The sequence below is a fragment of the Doryrhamphus excisus genome, linkage group LG3 (assembly GCF_037039965.1).
Source record: "Doryrhamphus excisus strain RoL-2023G ecotype Guam linkage group LG3, RoL_Dexc_Guam_v1.1, whole genome shotgun sequence".
In the NCBI taxonomy this organism is placed as follows: Eukaryota; Metazoa; Chordata; class Actinopteri; order Syngnathiformes; family Syngnathidae; genus Doryrhamphus; species Doryrhamphus excisus.
Window position 1 is genome coordinate 10,450,699 of NC_136359.1, and position 17,844 is coordinate 10,468,542.

A 17,844-nucleotide genomic window follows, 5' to 3' on the forward strand; every position below is an offset into this window, starting at 1 on the left:
ATGACCAAGTCAGATGTCTGGACCACCAGTATCATTTTACTTCAGGTCACACAGGGAGCAAACACACACGCATAAGGGCAAAAAAAGTATTCACAAATTCTTTTGGAATTACAGATTAGAAAATGGGGACAAGACCTGTTGTTCAAAGCTAAAGAAGAATATGCATCTTAGAATACTATAGATGAATCGTAACTTTAACACCACTGTTCCGTTTACCGGCCAAGTGGTTAGCAGGACACACAGCTAGGAGACCCGAGTTTGATTCCACCCTCTCATCTACATGTTCTCCCCGTGCATGCGTGGGTTTTCTCCGTTTCCTCCCACATTCCAAAAACATGCTAGGTTAATTGGCGACTCCAAATTGTCCATAGGTATGAATGTGAGTGTGAATGGTTGTTTGTCTATATGTGCCCTGTGATTGGCTGGCAACCAGTCCAGGGTGCACCCCGCATCTCGCCCTCCAGCACCCCCATGTGTGGTAGAAAATGAATGAATGAATGTTCCGTTTACTGCTGCGTCTCCTATAGTCGGTGGTTGCGTGTTCTGCAAAAGCAAGAAAGAGTCTCTATTGAAACTGACAGCTATTTTTTAATTAAAGGCGCATTCATGTCATACACATTGTGCGTCCATTGTGTGCTCATCGATGTCTGGGAGTCCCGCAAAAAATGTGTAATGATCACATCTCCACCACCGACGGCTGCGGTTAGTAAACCCAGCACTCTCGTTTCTGAGCTCCACTGCATCAACAATGCCTCTGACAAAGTGTGTCCAACAAGGAGTGCTCCTCCTTGGGCAGGTGAGGTTGGAGGTAGGGCCACACGTCCGGCTTCTCTTGAGCTCCACCCCACCAGCGGTGCCTCCACTACCACTCTGAGTTCATACACGATCTCCAGCCAGTGGCTGATGACCTGCCCATGCCCGGCAGCGGGCCGTAGGTGGAATACATTAAAACAGACCGTTTTGGAGGGAAGCAGAAATCAAAAGAAATACAGCTGGAATAGGTGCAGATTCTGGAAGATCTTGAAAGTTTTCTGTGCGGGTTATTGTGTGTAGCTACTCTCTAGGAGTCCACAAATCAATACAAAGGGTCAAAGAATGAGCATAATAGGCCCCCCTTTAAAATACTGTACTATTGTTTATATTAACTCATCAGCAGCATTAATGCTGGCTGAGCAATTTGCTCTTTACCTGCTATGACAATATTGGTTCTGATACTGCTGTGATGTACAGTACAGTATACATGCTAATAAATGACCATATGGTCAAAGAGAGCAATGTTTTCCTTTCCACTTTCTGATGCACTCTGTAACTGTATACTATAGAAGTTTAAAAACTCTAATTAATACCCTGTCCTCTTCAAGGTATAGTTAAATAAACACAAACATGAAGCGTTTACAGTATCGGTTTTCCACTAAAGCAAAGCCCTCATTGTAAAAGGATAAAATCACCTGCTCAGTGAGGACTTTTGTGTCAAGTAGGTCGTATTTTAGACAATTACAGCATTTCACACGGAGCTAAAGCCTCAGAAACATGAAGGCAAGCTACGCCTACGCCGACAAGTGGGATGTGACGCTTCTACCACAAAACAATAAGGATTACTTCTACACACCCACCACTGCTGTTTTCTGTCCAATGCGACAAGCTGTCATCTTCCACCATTGTACCATATGTACTATTTCCAAAACGGGGGAGAACACAATGTGTTTGTGTAGGAGAATAAAAAAGATCTATGATGAATGTCAGGCTGGAGGACCTAATCTCTGCCAGTGGCTATCATTTGAACATTGTATTGCACTGGATGCAAAAATGCTAAGCTGAGATATTCACTCCCAGAATATTCAACAGTTCTCTTTTCATGCCAAATGCACAATACAAAATCAGCTAAAGCAATAGCGTGGCTGTCTGCTGAAGTCTCAAATGTAATGCTTCTCCACAACAACTATTCAAACTGAAAATGAATGCAGCCTTCAAGGAGTCAAGACAGTGCCAGGCCGCAGCTGGGGGCAATTTGGAAGGTGGCATATTGTACTTTTACAACACAAGACCGCATGTTTGTGGAGCATTATTAAAGGAAGGTCAGTGTGACTTTATCAACACGACTTCATAAATAATTAAAAACTACACAGGAATTAGACTTTGAAATTAAATCACAACGTGGCGCCGTGAGTATATTTGCATGTTTGTACCTGTGTGCATCACGCACTTGTGTGCCTACAAGCGTGAGCATTTGTATAATGTTTAATTAGCTCCCAGAGAATAAACGTCATTGCTACTACAGCTTTGCATTATGCAGAGCTGGGGATGCAGATGGGCAGCATGGGGCTCAACCTGCCTGGCTTCATTTGGACGTGTGGACTAGAGAGGCTCAAGCCAAAAAATTAAAGGGAAAATATCAAGAATAATAAGTAAAATGCATGCACACTGCATGAGTATGAATGAGCCTTGTGTTCTCAGTGTGTGCCTGTTGAAACCCTCATGTCAGATGAGGCACATTTTCTACTGCCATTTCCAATCATTGACTGAACCTTTAACAGCACGTGACATTTGGCCTCTCCGCTAATGACATTTAAGCTTCACCAATAGGGACCTGCGTGTCATTCCAATTAGAAAAAGCATGCCTTTGTAGAGGGAAGCTGCTACAGACAAAAACTCTGTACTCCACCCTGCAAATCTGGCAATGAATTATTGAAAAGGGCAAGCCTGAGCACCTTGATGAGGCTGGCAGATTTGGCTGGTTGAATGGCTGAAATGACACAGCCTAAGGAGTGGATGTACTGGGGTGGAGGCCGTGAGGGTTAAGGGCAGCGCTATCTCAGCAGCTCACAGGACAGCTGATTCTAAGGCTCTCTACAGAAGCTGGGTCACTCTTCAGGCAAAGACACTTACGCAACAGTAGCACCGCAACTGCCTCAGAATGTCACTGTACATATTGGAATTCATGTTTCCCCTCAATGGGCCACAGCTCCCCGGTGCCTACAACTCTCATGCAGCATCAGACCATGACACGACCACCGCCATACTTAACTGTAGGCAAGACACCATCATGTTCCTCTTTTGCCTTGATAATAACGACTGTTGAATCAATTCAAGCAGCTCATAATGTGTCCATACTGCTATACACTGAATCATTTCTGTAGCATCATGTGAAATTGTATAGAAATATAGGACAATGCACTATACAGTATGTACTGTAGACGCATACTAACATCTCAAGTGTGTGTCAGTCCTCCCTGAGTGCTGATTGAAGCTGCTTATGACAGAACAGTGACACTGTTTCCCCCCACTCTGTCAAGCTCCCCAGACCCATGACCCACCTCCTATTCAGTGTTTCGATTCATATAAAAACAAAAAAGGCCAAACTAAAGAAATGACTGTCACTTTTGACAAGCTTTCACCATTAGGTTCAGGGCTGTATATTATTTATAGCAGACAAGGAAACCTTTTTGACAAGATTGCAGGCACAAAAAAGGTATTTTCCCGACTACCCTTTACTGATGGAAAATGACTCAAATGGCATATGACAAGGGAATTAATGTGTTTACGTGACTGTGGATTCTACTCTCAGTTTGTTGTCATAAAAGCAAGCTTTTCGGAGGCTGGACGAGTGCTTCTGATCAAATGTGTATGTACACTTTCTACTTTTGCATAATTTTTATAACATTTCTAGTTGTCAGGTGTGCATTTTCTGAGGTTTGTGCTTGAATTTTGAAGTTTAAACTTGGACTCGAAAGAGTCCAATTTATTTGTTCTATACCTGAGTGTTTCAATGGAGTGAGGAAGAAGGACAAAGTAAGAAGCCAAAAATTCACCACTTCCACACAGGATGAGAGGAAAACGTTTTCACATTATCATGTTGGACATGCCACGGTTGACTCCATGCAGTGTTCAAGGAGCCCTTTTCTGACCTATAAATGTTGTTAAAATGTTGTATTATCGTGTTAAACTTTGCCAAAGTTTCAGATATTGAGGTTTGCGCGTTTGGAAGTGAGCCCTGAAAGAAGTTTGGAATGACTCTGAACGCTCGGTTTCAGAGAGTTTTTTCTAACACCTGATAAGAGCGTTTCCAGGTACAGGCTGTAGCCTTGCTCTCCCCTCGCTCTGCTGTTGGTCGAAGATTTTACCATGTTAGCATAGAGCTAAAATACTGTCCAAATGGGCAAATATCAGGCAGAAGTGGATGGAATTACAGATTCCTGCAAGAGCAAAATATGAGACTGTTTTGTGAAGATGGGTGAAGCTGGACTATCTGCCAAAATGTTGCTGAAGCCCGATGCCTTTCCAACATTAGTTGGTCATGTTGAAAAGTAAAAAGCGCAAACTGTAAGTAATTTTTATCACACACGAACGCACACATATTGCACCCACAGAGATGGTAAGTCATGCTGCAAAGAGAATATATGACCAAAGAGCTGTGTGTACTGGGAATGTTGGAAGGCCAGTGTGAGTTTGCAAGCTTCCATGTTTCAAAAAGTCAAGAGTGTGTGTGTGTGTGTGTTCAAAGACATCTGACAGTGAAGAAGTACAAACACTGACACACGTTCTCTGAAACAGCTGGTGATATGCAGGTGATCAAAGCAGTGGAATAACCCAATGAAATAAGACATCCTTTCAGTTGTTAAAACAGCATCACGGACCGCCGAGGCCTTAATGTTCCAATTAAATAAAGCAAACATGAGCTCTCTAAATCAGGTATCTACAAATAGGCCAACTTCTCAACAAAACAATCTTTCTCGACAAGATGTCAGCTACAGCCTGTAGTAGAAGCTACAACAAAGATGGAGCCTTTAGTTCCTCCCATGCATCCAGCCTCTGTGTGTTGTTTTGACCAAAAACACATCAACACCCAGATAATCTCCAACTGCCCTCCTTCCCCATAAGGCTTTGAAACGAGCAGCCTTGATGCAGCAACCTTTTTTCTTGTTTGCTTGAACTCTTATCTTCAGCAGGAACTCCTTGTGTTTGCGGTGGGAGTAGTTCGGTCTAAAGACAAAAAAAAAGACATTGCAACACGATGATGGAGAGATGCTAGTCTCCTAAATGACGCCAAAATCATCTTTGACTTTCTGTTTCTTCTTTCGTTTATATTCATAGTTTTGTCAGTACTGTGCAGCCACCTGGCTTCCTTTCACATTCTACCATTGATGCAAGCGATAAGGGCAAGGTCTATTATTAGCAATGTAATAGAGGGCTGTAGTTACGGGGGATGTGGCAATGGCAATGATAACACAAGTGCTTACTCCTCCGTTCTACTTTATCGTCAGTCGGCATGCAAGCAGTATATTGCGGTCTGGCTAATAGCTTCAGAATATTACTTCTGCCACAGTGAGCAGCACCCACCATTAATCAATTTGACCAGACATTAAGAGGAGCATCATTGCATTTAAAAAAGTATCAATGATAGAGCAGCTTGAAGAGTCGCTCCAAGATGGAGCCATCTGTTATCGACTCGCAGCTGTTGTGTTTTTGTCACTTCTGTAGCAGTTTGGGAAGGTCCGAAGCAAAACATATGAGGTGTACTATCAGACAATGCAGCTGGGATGGGTTTATTTTTTTTTTTGCATGTTTTATCATCACCTCCTACGTATCAAAAGAAGAGGCTTTAGATCTCACAACTGGGGGGAAAAGAGGGCTATTGACTTTTGTTTTGTTCTTTTAAACTATAGTTTACACCCTTCACATTTCAGCAGCAATTTTTACAACAGGACAGGGTTAACGCCATGAAACTTGCAATACTTTTGAGCAGTCAGTGTACAGCTTGTATAGAAGTATAGATTTACTATCCACTGAAAAACACTTAAACACATCACTGCCTAAATACCTGACAATACAAGTGAGTACCAAGATAATTGTGTGTTGCCTACGGTGAAGTCTGGTGGAGGTAGCAAGGAGGTAGCATGGTCTGGGGCTGCCCGAGTGCTGCCAGCAACATGATCACAAGCCCAAATACACCTTTGGTAGCTAAAGGATGACATCACTTGACCAATGGGGCAGGGGTCCAAGTCCAGCACAGTACAAATGACCTAGTGTGCATTTTTGTGACGAGCATGCATCATCCGCCGTGGTTGCTTATTGGAGCAGATTCCTGTATCTATAATTGACTGGAAAGAAATAGAAGAGAGTGTTTGTCTCCCATCAGACAAGGTACATGGGACCTGACACGCTTACTAAAGCTGCAGACAAAATATAGCACAAGCAAATAAGACTTATTATGTACTTTGATGGTACAAAAGAAAAACAAACTGACAGGCGGGCTGACAACTACATGTGGAACAAGAGCGTTTTTCTTCTCTTGCATTGATTAATTTTCTCTGACCCACATTATCAGGAAACAGACAGCTAGACATGTAATTCTGCATACATTTTGCCTCGGTTCTCATATGGTCTTTCGGTTATTGTACAAAATTGTGTATAAAAAAAATTGTATTTAACCTTTTGGCATGTTGAATCTTGAGATATTAATCACGCTGTGAACAGACTACTCCCAGCATTGCTTGGATCACACACCCAACGCCAAGTCTCACAATACTTAAGTTTACACAGTACAGTCGTCCCTCGCGGTGATTTGGTTCCACACCTGACCGTGATTAGTGAATTCCTGAATATGTCATACTTCAAACTTAGAAAACCTGTTTCTATTATTATTAGAGCTCTGTAGACCTGAAATAACACCCCTACAGTCACCCTTACACTCCTGTTATTCATTGTTTACACCACATTCGAAAATAAATTTCTGGGGATCACAATAGATGAAAATATGAGCTGGAAACCTCATATTACAAATATACAACATAAGGTGGTCAGAAATATTTCAGTATTGAACAAAGCAAAATTTGTTCTCAATCAGAAATCACACCACACTCTTTATTGCTCTCTGGTTCTACCATATCTTACTTATTGTGTGGAAATATGGGGTAATAACTATAAAAGCAATCTTTACTCGCTAAATGTACTGCAAAAAAGGTCTGTAAGGATAATTCATAATGCCATCTACAGAGAACATACTAACTCCTTATTTCTAAAATCACAAATACTTAAACTTGCTGACATACAGTAAAGTCTCGTTATATCGATATTCTCGGGAGTCGGAAAAAATACCGTTATAACCGGACTATCCATATATCCGATCCTGCGTCGAACTGCATTAAAAGTGGGCAATAATGCACTCGACATTGTTCTATAGTATAGAACAATGTCGAGCAGCTTAAATCAATCTTTGATTAAGGATTTCAATACCAAAAAAGAACACGCCGAACGGCTGCTTCCAGTCAACTTTATTTTTCACACTTCCACCACCAGAGCACAGCACACACACCGATTCCCGCACTCCTGGTTCACAGGTCATGCTCAACCCGCCCCACATAGCTGGCCAAACACATGCCACGAACGCCAGCATGTACATATGAAAAACAGTGATTATTGCAAGCGATAAAAAGATATCTGAATACAACACAATTAAATACATGTATTTGTACGCTTGTGTCTTCGTTGGAATAGGTGTGTATGCTATGTCAGTTGGTTCTTCTCTTGCAGGCATGTGTTTGGCCAGCTATGTGGGGCGGATTGAGCATGACCTGTGAACCAGGAAGTGCGGGAATCGGTGTGTGTGCTGCGCTCTGGTGGTGGAAGTGTGAAAAATAAAGTTGACTGGAAGCAGCCGTTCGCCATGTTCTTTTTTGGTATTGAAATCCTTAAGCAAAGATTGATTTAAGCTGCTTTTGTATCGATATAAGCAGACCAAATTGGCTGGCGGGAGATGAAAAGGGCATCGTAGTAACCGGATTATCATAATAACCGGTTATCGTACTAACGGAACTAATTATATTATAAAAGACTAGAAATTTGCCGGGAAATGAAAATAGTATCGTAATAAGTAGTAATTCGTTATAACCGATATCGATATAACGAGACTTTACTGTAGTTCATCTTCAAACAGCTAAAATAATGCACAAGGCTAAAAACAACCAATTACCTAAAAATGTCATCCAATACTTCTCTAAAAGAGAGGAGAAATATGATCTCAGGGAATAACTAAATTTGAAACACTTCTATGCTAGGACTACGTTAAAAAGCCATAGCATTTCAGGATGTGGAATCAAACTATGGAATGGATTGCGTAAGGACCTCAATCAATGCACAAGGATGAGCCAATTCAAGAAACAATACAAGCAGTTGATGTTTGCTAAATACAAGGATGAAGAGTCTTGAACCAGTCATGATGTGCAATATATATCACTATATGGACAGTTACTATGGTAACCATTATGTCATTGTATGGTCATATCACCTCGCACTTCGGTACGGGACAAAAAAAAAAACCCAAAAACCTTAAACTGTATTATGGAAAGCAGGAAGTGAACAAATGTAACAGTTACTGATTGTAAAAGTACCAGATGGAGGGGTAGGATTTAATAAGCTTTGCTTCTTCCTACTCCTTTTGGACATGTGGAACTGTGTACTGATTATGTGATGCACTCAATTGTTATGTAATGCATGTTCAAATGAAATAAAACCATAACCATTACCATTACATTCCGCAGGACCATAAGAGATGGCTGCCGCTGGTATAGCAAGCTACCAAGCTAATTTGTTAGTCTCTCCAATTTATTCATTCTAAACTTAAGTTCAAACAAAGTGGAAGGGAGGATACTTTTTTCCAGTGTTGGACATGCCATGGCAGATTCCATGTAGTAGTATGAACTTAACTTGTTTTGGTCGAAAATCTAACTTTTCTTTCAATATTTTGTGACTAATATTAGGCCAAAACAGCAATCATTAATTTTTTTTAAAAACGCGATAGAAGGAGGGAGGGAGTTCAAAGTACTACAGTAGCGCCTCACACGCCTCCCCTGACCAAACATCACTAGTGTGTATAAGTGTGTGTAAACACATCCCCGATCACACCATGTTCTCTAACAGGACACCCATGGAATATTTAGGAAATAGTAGCAAGATGCCATATTGTCTGTTGAATTTCATCTTATTAGAGACATAAGTAGAACCAGATTAAAATACTCCTCATTCATCATAATGCCGACATATATTTTTCCAGGATATTGCATTTCAGTAGGGACATGCTGTCTGCTATTGAGACATTATGATAGTTTCTTAGGGCAAGCTGTACGTTTAATAAGCTCCTCAGGGGGACCTGTTTGAACATTCTACTTCTTAATTAATGCACTTTAATTAAAATACCATTTATTGTTAATTGTAGTGATATGACACACGTGATGGTCCCCAAACAACAATCGTCAAGGGCATTATCAGTACATCAGCATGATGCCTGCTCCAATTATGACACACAAAACGAGGTTGAGTGTTCGCCATGAAAGGAAAAGAATTAACTTTCATCAGTTTTCAATCATGAAAATACAGATGGGTAACATAATTGATTCATGGAGTGCTTGGAATTGTTAATTGGGCTGCAATAAATGTGTTAATATTTATATTAAAGCAGGACTTTTTCACACCATTGTATATAGTATGGCTGCACGGCGGTCGAGTGGTTACTGTCACGATTGGGCTTCACCCCCTCGTGACAGCTCTCTTAGTTTTCCTCTTTTCCTCTGTTCATGTGTCTATGCCCTTATTTTGCCACTACTTCCTTTGTTCCCCTTCTAGTTTAGTTTCCCCTTGTATGCTCTTAGTTTGGTACTCATTTCCTGTCTTGCCTCGTTTCAGTTTCCTACTTTCCACACCTGTTTCCTATTTCTCCCTCTCCTATTTAGTTCAGGTGTGTGCTCCTTCCGTTTGCTGGTTCATTACCCATCTTTTGTTCCATTTGGCAAATTGCTGTTATCCCGCTGCTGCAAAGCATACCTTTTTATCTGCACTTTTTGGTCCTGCTCTCTGCATCCTGGGCTCACACCCGAGCTACGACCGTGACAGGATAGGTGTTCGAGTCTACCCTTGGTCATCTCTGTGTGGAGTTTGCATATTCTCCCCGTGCATGCGTGGGTTTTTCTCCGGGTACTCCGGTTTCCTCCCACATTCCAAAATCCAAATTGATTGTGAGTGTGAATGGTTGTTTGCCTATATGTGCCCTGTGATTGGCTGGCAACCAGTCCAGGGTGTACCCCGCCTCTTGCCCGAAAACAGCTGGGATAGGCTCCAGCACCCCCGCCACCCTTGTGAGGATAAGCGGTAGAAAATGAATGAATGAATGAATGAATGCATATAGTCTCAGTCAAAAATGTAGTGTACAAAAGAAGGCTAGGGAGATGGGGTACATGTTGCGAGTGTATATATGTGTTGAAATGTGAGATAATGCATGCAAATTTACAGTTAAACGTTTAAGTCTCCCCACAATGACAACATGCCATAGATCACCCCACAGATTTCTGAGGCATAAATAACAGAGGTGCGGACTGGAGTCACAATTTTCATGACTTTGGATATGACTTGGCAATATAATGAAAGCCTTGCAACTCGACTTGGACTTTGACATCAGTGACTCAGGATTTGACGCAGGCTTTAGTCAGATGACTTGAAAATAAGTGAGATTTTCAGTGAATGTGTTGAATCAAATGTGTTGCCATTCCAAGTATTCAACTGATGTCATCGTCTGCCTCATTGAATGCATCTATTAACGTCCATTCAGACAAGCGACAAGGGCGTGCATTGCATTTCTGTGCATTGACTAAAGCACTCTTTTTCAGTGACTGTCTTGTCACAGTGGTCTTATTACGTTGTGGTCTGTTCCATTGTTAAAATTGCATTTTATTTGGGAGACACTAAATAGTATTTATGACCTGCAAAGACTCCAAAATTCAAGCCTCTGAGTTCGGACTTCGCTCTTGACTTGAGACTTGACTTGGGGCGTCTTTACTTGAAACTTGACTTGAGACATGCAAAACACTGACTTTCTCCCACCTCTGGTAAACAGAGTCTATAGTGGCTATACCGTCGGAATCCTATATCTAGTGGGCAGGAAGGTATCATTGTCAAAAATCAATCTATATCCTGATTTTGTCAACACTGAATGTAGGAAGGATCGGAGGGGGGGGGGCAGCCTCAGTTGTGACCAGAAAACAATTACTGAGATAACAAGTGAATAACTGAATGACATGTGTGGCTGATGTAAGGTCTGATAAATGTCTTAGAATAGCCCGCACATTGTTTGTTCACACCTCCCACACAGACCGGAGGGGAGGGTGCCAACAATGACGATAAGACAAATCGCATTAAGCACCAAAAAACTGACAAACGTCTTGATTGGAATAACAAGAATGGTGTGACTCTGTATTATAAGACGCTAAAAAATTGATCCTTTTAATCCCATATTGTAGCCTTCCAGACATGGCTTTTAAAATGTATTCAATACACAAGTGGATGAAAGTACATTTGGAATGTAGATACCCCTACCTTGTGAGAAAGTTGGTTAATTAGACTTCTATCAACACTTTTCACCAAACATTGCATGCTGCCTCCATACAATCCTTATTCTAGTATTGACCCGAACATGAGACGAACATGAATAAAATATGACTCCACTTCTTCAGGACCCCAGGTTTGAACAAATATTTGAAATGAGCTATATGTGGATCAGTGAGGGAGCTGCCAATCCTCCCTCACTGATCAGGTGTATGCCCCACCTACACAGTCATGTTTCTCTTTGTGTATGTAGTTGGCTTTTGTTATTTACATATATTCTGGTTAGTACTTTAATTATATTTGGTGGCTATTTAAGTTGTTTAATTGCCACGTTAGTTAGTTATTTTGTCATTTAGAAGTCATTGGTTTTGGTCCTAATTTCTCACCAGTTTCTCCTTTTTTTTTTGAGGTGATTGGTCGGGGCACAAACATGGAGGCGCGCCCATGTGATTGCAGGCCAGAGGCTGATCACCTTAATTGGACTCTCCCAAGTGTCACCTGGCGGAAGGGGGGATTAACTGGGTGGTAGTTCGGTAATCTAAGTTGCTATGTGTAATTGAGTGCTTAAATGTATACAGGAAGTGAAACTTCAGTGTGGGACTCTTCAAAGACTTTTGTAATATAAAAGAAGGGTGTTATAAATGTAAATAGGGTACCTTTTAGACGTATTGCCTCACACTCTGGGAACTATGGTTGGCCCTTCACAGGTAAAAGGGGCTGGGTGAATTGTTTGTAAGAGGCCTGCTGTGTGTGCTGGGGGAAATGCTGTTGCATGGTCTGGCGAAATAAACTTTAAGCCCGTGTCTGGTGTGCATTTCAGCTGCTATGGCTATCCCGAGCTACTAAGAGGCCATTGGTTCCAACTTAAAATCTTACAGGATCGATCGGACACTGATTAGTATCATCAGATCGCAGTGAAAAAACACGTGATCGGCATATATAAATGCCTGTAAACGCAGATCACCTATGGCTTGTACTGCAGCCTGTAGCGGTTGTTCCCCGCCTACTTTCATTCACACTGAGCAGGCATGCCAAAACCAAAACACACGTCTGTGATTTGTCAGTGATATAAATCATTGACCCTGCAAAACATGCAATAGTAGCACGTTAAAAAGCTTTAATACGGCCCATGAAGAACAACAAACAAACACTTGACGGAGTATGGCGAGTTTTCGAGGCGTCAAACTGCAGCCAATGTAGCCCAAAATACTGGAAGTGGATATGCTACTGGAAGTCCTGCTGGATCGGCATCAGACAATGCACTCTCACATCCAAAGTCTCCTTAAAGAAGGCATCTCATCCTCTCTAAGTTGAGTGATAAAGTATGTCAAATATGCTTTTGTCTCATGAGGGTGAAGTTATTTATTTTTCACATCATACGGCTAGTAGCAGGGGCCATAATATTAATAATTATCTCCTTTTTTGGGACCCCTGGTAGTCAGAGGACCTAACTTTTCCAATAGCACTAATCATAAATAAATTGAAAGCCTAAACTCCTCTGTGTGGTTTGTTAACTTATTAACATCTTTTGAGACACTTTTTCCAGCCAGTTGGTCTCTGTGTCATGGCGGCATCTGTCCCGGTCACTGATGTGTGCAAGTGTCAGAAAAGCTCTGACTCACTCCGGGAGAGGTCGTTGGTTTGAATGTATAAATCTCTAGACCACAAACATGAAACAAGCCTTTCTGTTGAAGGGAAAACAAAAAAAAACCTTCTTATGTTCGGGTGAGTAGTTGCACAGTTTTATTTTTGTTTTATTGTGTACTTCTCTTAAACTTGTGTGACAGTTAAAATGTTATTCAAAGTATTGTCTGCACAGTTAATGTTTTTTATGATGGCGACAGATAGAGCCTGCAACAAATTAATTCTCTTTACATTATTTCCAGAACATTTGGAAGTTGGAAGTTTTATTGAAGAGATGGTGTGACTTGGGAAGTTCAACTGTACCCAAAACAGCAGAAATGCATGAACAACTTCAATTCCACTGTATCCTTGTGAAATACAAGTATTTACAAGTAGATATGCAAATAGCAAGAGTGCAGACAGCCATAGAGGACTAGAAGACTTTTTAGCAGACTTCCTAGAAGGTCTTGAAAAAAAACAAAAACTCCTTGTTGACCTCTGAATCTGTTTTCGACAATGTGACTTAGAAGCCGTCTGAAAAAGAAGTGTCAAGCATTAATCTTCTTAATGTGAGTCGGGTGGCTGGAAAGAAAGCAAAAGCTCGCCAACATCTTGTAGTGCGAGCCTTCACTAACCACCAGTGTGCCAGCTTCTCACAAAAGTGCCACTTGAGCCTTGCAGCCCCAGCCTGCATCATGAAATAGTATGCATTTTAATGTAGCGGGTTGGGAACATGGTTGGGGTAAGTCGGGTTGGGCATGGGGGGGGGGGGGTCACTGGCAACGGAGATGTGAGTGCATGTGAAGACATTATGGCTGCATCACACAAGTCACGGCTGCTATTGACAACTGTAAGGCCCGTGGTTTCCACTTTGTGGCGGAGCTAGAGTATCGCCAAGGCAGCCGGCCTGTGCCCTTGTGGTATGTAGACACTGGCGCTCTCACATTCAAGGACAGAGCCGGGAGAATTTAAGCGAGTATGTGTAGGAGTAGTCCTTTTTTAGACATAGCAGGATTTTATTGCATTTTCTTCCCATATTGTTGCTTTAGAAGTATCCTTGAGATAGACCTCAACACAGAACTTGATTGCCCTTCGACAACATGATGACTTTTTCTTAGTAGGGCAAAATACCAGAAGGGTTGCTAAAGAAAAGATGTGATATTGCATTTGACAAGGAGGTCAGCGTCTTATTTGGAGCATGTTTATACTGTAGCGTCATTGCCGACGCTATGGAAATAACACAACTGCGGTCAATAACAAGCTTTTTATTGCAAAACAATGGCTACTTTCGGCCGTAACCACGCCACTAAGACACCAACAAGCACAACACAGTGCTTCCTTCCTGATTCCCTGACCACAACACACCCCCACCCCCTGGTGCATTCACGGCCACCCGGAACACAACATGTCAACAGGAACATATTGGGGTCGCTACAGTATGTTTTTGTGTTCATGACAATACTTGAGATCGCGTTTTTTCCCTTCTTTATCGCCTCTCTTCATACTAATTTATACTAAACCCCAACTTTCTGGGCATGCATCTGGACTGACCTATTACTTATTTTTTCGGAATATAAGTAGCTATAATTACAGTAGTCTCTCGCCACATCGCGATTCAAAATTCATGGCTTCACCCCGTCTGTTGTAACATATGTATATACAGTAATAAGGCTGCACCGCGGAAAGTGGTTAGCGCGCAGGCCTCACCCTCGGCCATCTCTGTGTGGGGTTTGCATGTTCTCCCCGTGCATGCGTGGGTTTTCTCCGGGTACTCCGGTTTCCTCCCACATTCCAAAAACATGCTAGGTTAATTGGCGACTCCAAATTGTCCATAAGTATGAATGTGAGTGTGAATGGTTGTTTGTCTATATGTGCCCTGTGATTGGCTGGCGACCAGTGCAGGGTGTACCCCGCCCCTCGCCCGAAGACAACTGGGATAGACTCCAACACCCCTGCGATCCTTGTGAGGATAAGTGCTAGAAAATGAATGAATGAATAAATCGTGCTGTTTGTGGTCCAATTATTTGTAAAAAATTATGCATATTTAGGTATATTGTACATATTTTTGCATAAATTGCAATGGCATCTTGGCTAGTGTCATTAATTTTGTTCCAGAATGTCCGACTAACTAAACCAATTCACCATAATAATGTCAATCCAATGAATCCATTCCAGAAAGCCAACAACACATTTTTACAGTTTTACAGGCAAAAAATATACAAATACATATAGATGATGAATGAAGGTGATAAGTCAACAATTAAGGTTACATTTACCTTCACTGATGTGATGTGATTCTTGACGCAATGTGGCTGTGAGATCAACTACTACCATCTTCCAGTTTTGCCAAGAGTTATTTCCTGAATTCAATAGTGTATCTCACCTCAACAACCCAAAATAGAGCCAAAGAAAGTTGCACGTAAGCAGTTTGACAAAGAAGGTGAGAAACACTACTGAATTCAAGAAAGCAGGAAGATGGTGGTAGTTGATCTCGTTGCCACATCGGGGCTATCTATAGCATGTTGGGAACAGCCATGTCTTCAATAAAGATAAAAAATAACTTTACATGTTGATTTACAGGGGCGTGGAAAAGTGTTTGCCCCTTCCTGATTTCCTGATTTGCATGTTTGTCACATGTTATCAGTGACAACACAAATGAACACAAAATAGTTTTCAAATGAAACTTTTTTTATTAAGGGAGAAAAAAAAATTAAACTACATGGCCCTGTGTGGAAAAAGTGATTGCCCCCCTGTTAAAACATAACTTAAGTGACATTAATTGCGATCTATTGGTATGGAAAAGGTTACAAAGCCATTTCTAAAGCTTTGGGACTCCAGCAAACCACAGTGAGAGCCATTAGCCACATATAGCAAAAATATGGAATAGCTGTTCACCACTGTTCCATGGAATACCACTTGTTTTAAATTTTCTAAAGATATCTACTAAACTACATAGTCATACATTATGTATTAAGCAGCCGAGATGAGAGAAAAATCTAAAATGGCTTCCATGAGCCATAAACAGATGACGTTTTTCTTTTGTTGACCTAAGATAAACTGTATTTGAATTCACTTGCAAGCAGACCAAGACCGACCTCTTCAATCAGTCTGGGTACACGTTAGTACCAGAGTTGAAATATCTGAGCACCATCAAAAAAGCTTGAAGAAGGCACTGGAGACAATTAGTTGATTCAGGGGAGGAGGAGGTTCTCTTCACCCGAAATTGCATGTTTGATGTTTGATGATTTTTTTTTCCTTCTTTATTTCGAACATCATCCAAAGCACAACAAACCAAACATAAATCAACACAAATAAAAATACCTATGTATATATAAACGTACACATGTTTGAAAGGGAATGGGAAGAAGTCAAGACTTATCTAGTCCCACCCCCCTAACAACCCAGATTCCAACCTCATCCCAACAAAACATATATTATTCCTTGTCTACAAGAATGAAAACCCCACATCCAACCACCGTCACCCAGCTTGAAGCACCCAACTACGTGCCAAGAGCAACCAGTTCATTACTAGTCATAGTCCAGTACAAAAGAAAAAAAGAATGAAACCACTCCAACTATACAGTCACCACACCAGTCATCACAAGCTAACATGGATATACAGTGAAGAAAATAAGTATTTGAACACCCTGCTATTTTCCTATTTCTCCCACTTAGAAATCATGGAGGGGTCTGAAATTTTCATCGTAGGTGCATGTCCACTGTGAGAGAGATAAACTAAAAAGAAAAATCCAGAAATCACAATGCATGATTTTTTAACAATTTATTTGTGTGATACAGCTGCAAATAAGTATTTGAACACCTGTGTATCATCTAGAATTCTGACCCTGAAAGACCTGTTAGTCTGCCCATTAGAAGTCCACCTGCACTCCATGTATCATCCTGAATCAGATGCACCTGTTTGAGGTCGTTAGCTGCATAAAGACACCTGTCCACCCCATACAATCAGTAAGACTTTAACTTGTAACATGGCGAAGACCAAAGAGCTGTCCAAAGACACCAGAGACAAAATTGTACACCTCCACAAGGCTGGAAAGGGCTACGGAGCAATTACCAAGCAGCTTGGTGAAAAAAGGTCCACTGTTGGAGCTATCATTAGAAAATGGAAGAAGCTAAACATGACGGTCAATCTCAATCGGAGTGGAGCCCCATGCAAGATATCACCTCGTGGGGTCTCAATGATTCTAAGAAAGGTGAGGAATCAGCCCAGAACTACACGACAGGACTTGGTCAATGACCTGAAAAGAGCTGGGACCACCGTTTCCAAGGTTACTGTAGGTAATACACTAAGACGTCATGATGTGAAATCATGCATGGCACGAAAGGTTCCCCTGCTTAAACCAGCACATGTCAAGGCCCGTCTTAAGTTTGCATATGACCATTTGGATGATACAGAGGAGTCATGGGAGAAAGTTTTATGGTCAGATGAGACCAAAATAGAACTTTTTGGTCATAATTCCAATAAGCGTGTTTGGAGGAAGAAGAATGAAGAGTACAATCCGAAGAACACCATCCCTACTGTGAAGCATGGGGGTGGTAGCATCATGCTTTGGGGGTGTTTTTCTGCACATGGGACAGGACGAGTGCACTGCATTAAAGAGAGGATGACTGGGGCCGTGTATTGTGAGATTTTGGGGAACAACCTCCTTCCCTCTGTCAGAGCATTGAAGATTGGTCGTGGCTGGGTCTTCCAACACGACAACGACCCGAAGCACACAGCCAGGAAAACCAAGGAGTGGCTCCGTAAGAAGCATATCAAGGTTCTAGCATGGCCCAGCCAGTCTCCAGACCTGAACCCAATCGAAAATCTTTGGAGGGAGCTCAAACTCCGTG

The 17,844-nt window shown here is 41.6% G+C and overlaps 1 protein-coding gene across 2 annotated transcripts in view; it reads right to left on the reverse strand.

Moving 5' to 3' along the window:
• commd10 (COMM domain containing 10) overlaps positions 1–17,844 on the reverse strand; it is a 53,068-nt gene that overhangs the window by 21,412 nt on the left and 13,812 nt on the right. The window contains exon 6 of one of the 2 annotated variants that reach the window (XM_058070282.2): positions 5,751–6,098. The exons of the other annotated variant lie outside the window; for it this stretch is intronic. Within the exon in view, the coding sequence (XP_057926265.2) occupies positions 6,021–6,098 (78 nt within the window). The 3' untranslated portion in view covers positions 5,751–6,020. Of the gene's footprint in view, positions 1–5,750; positions 6,099–17,844 lie in introns of those variants that run through there. 2 annotated transcript variants of the gene reach the window in all.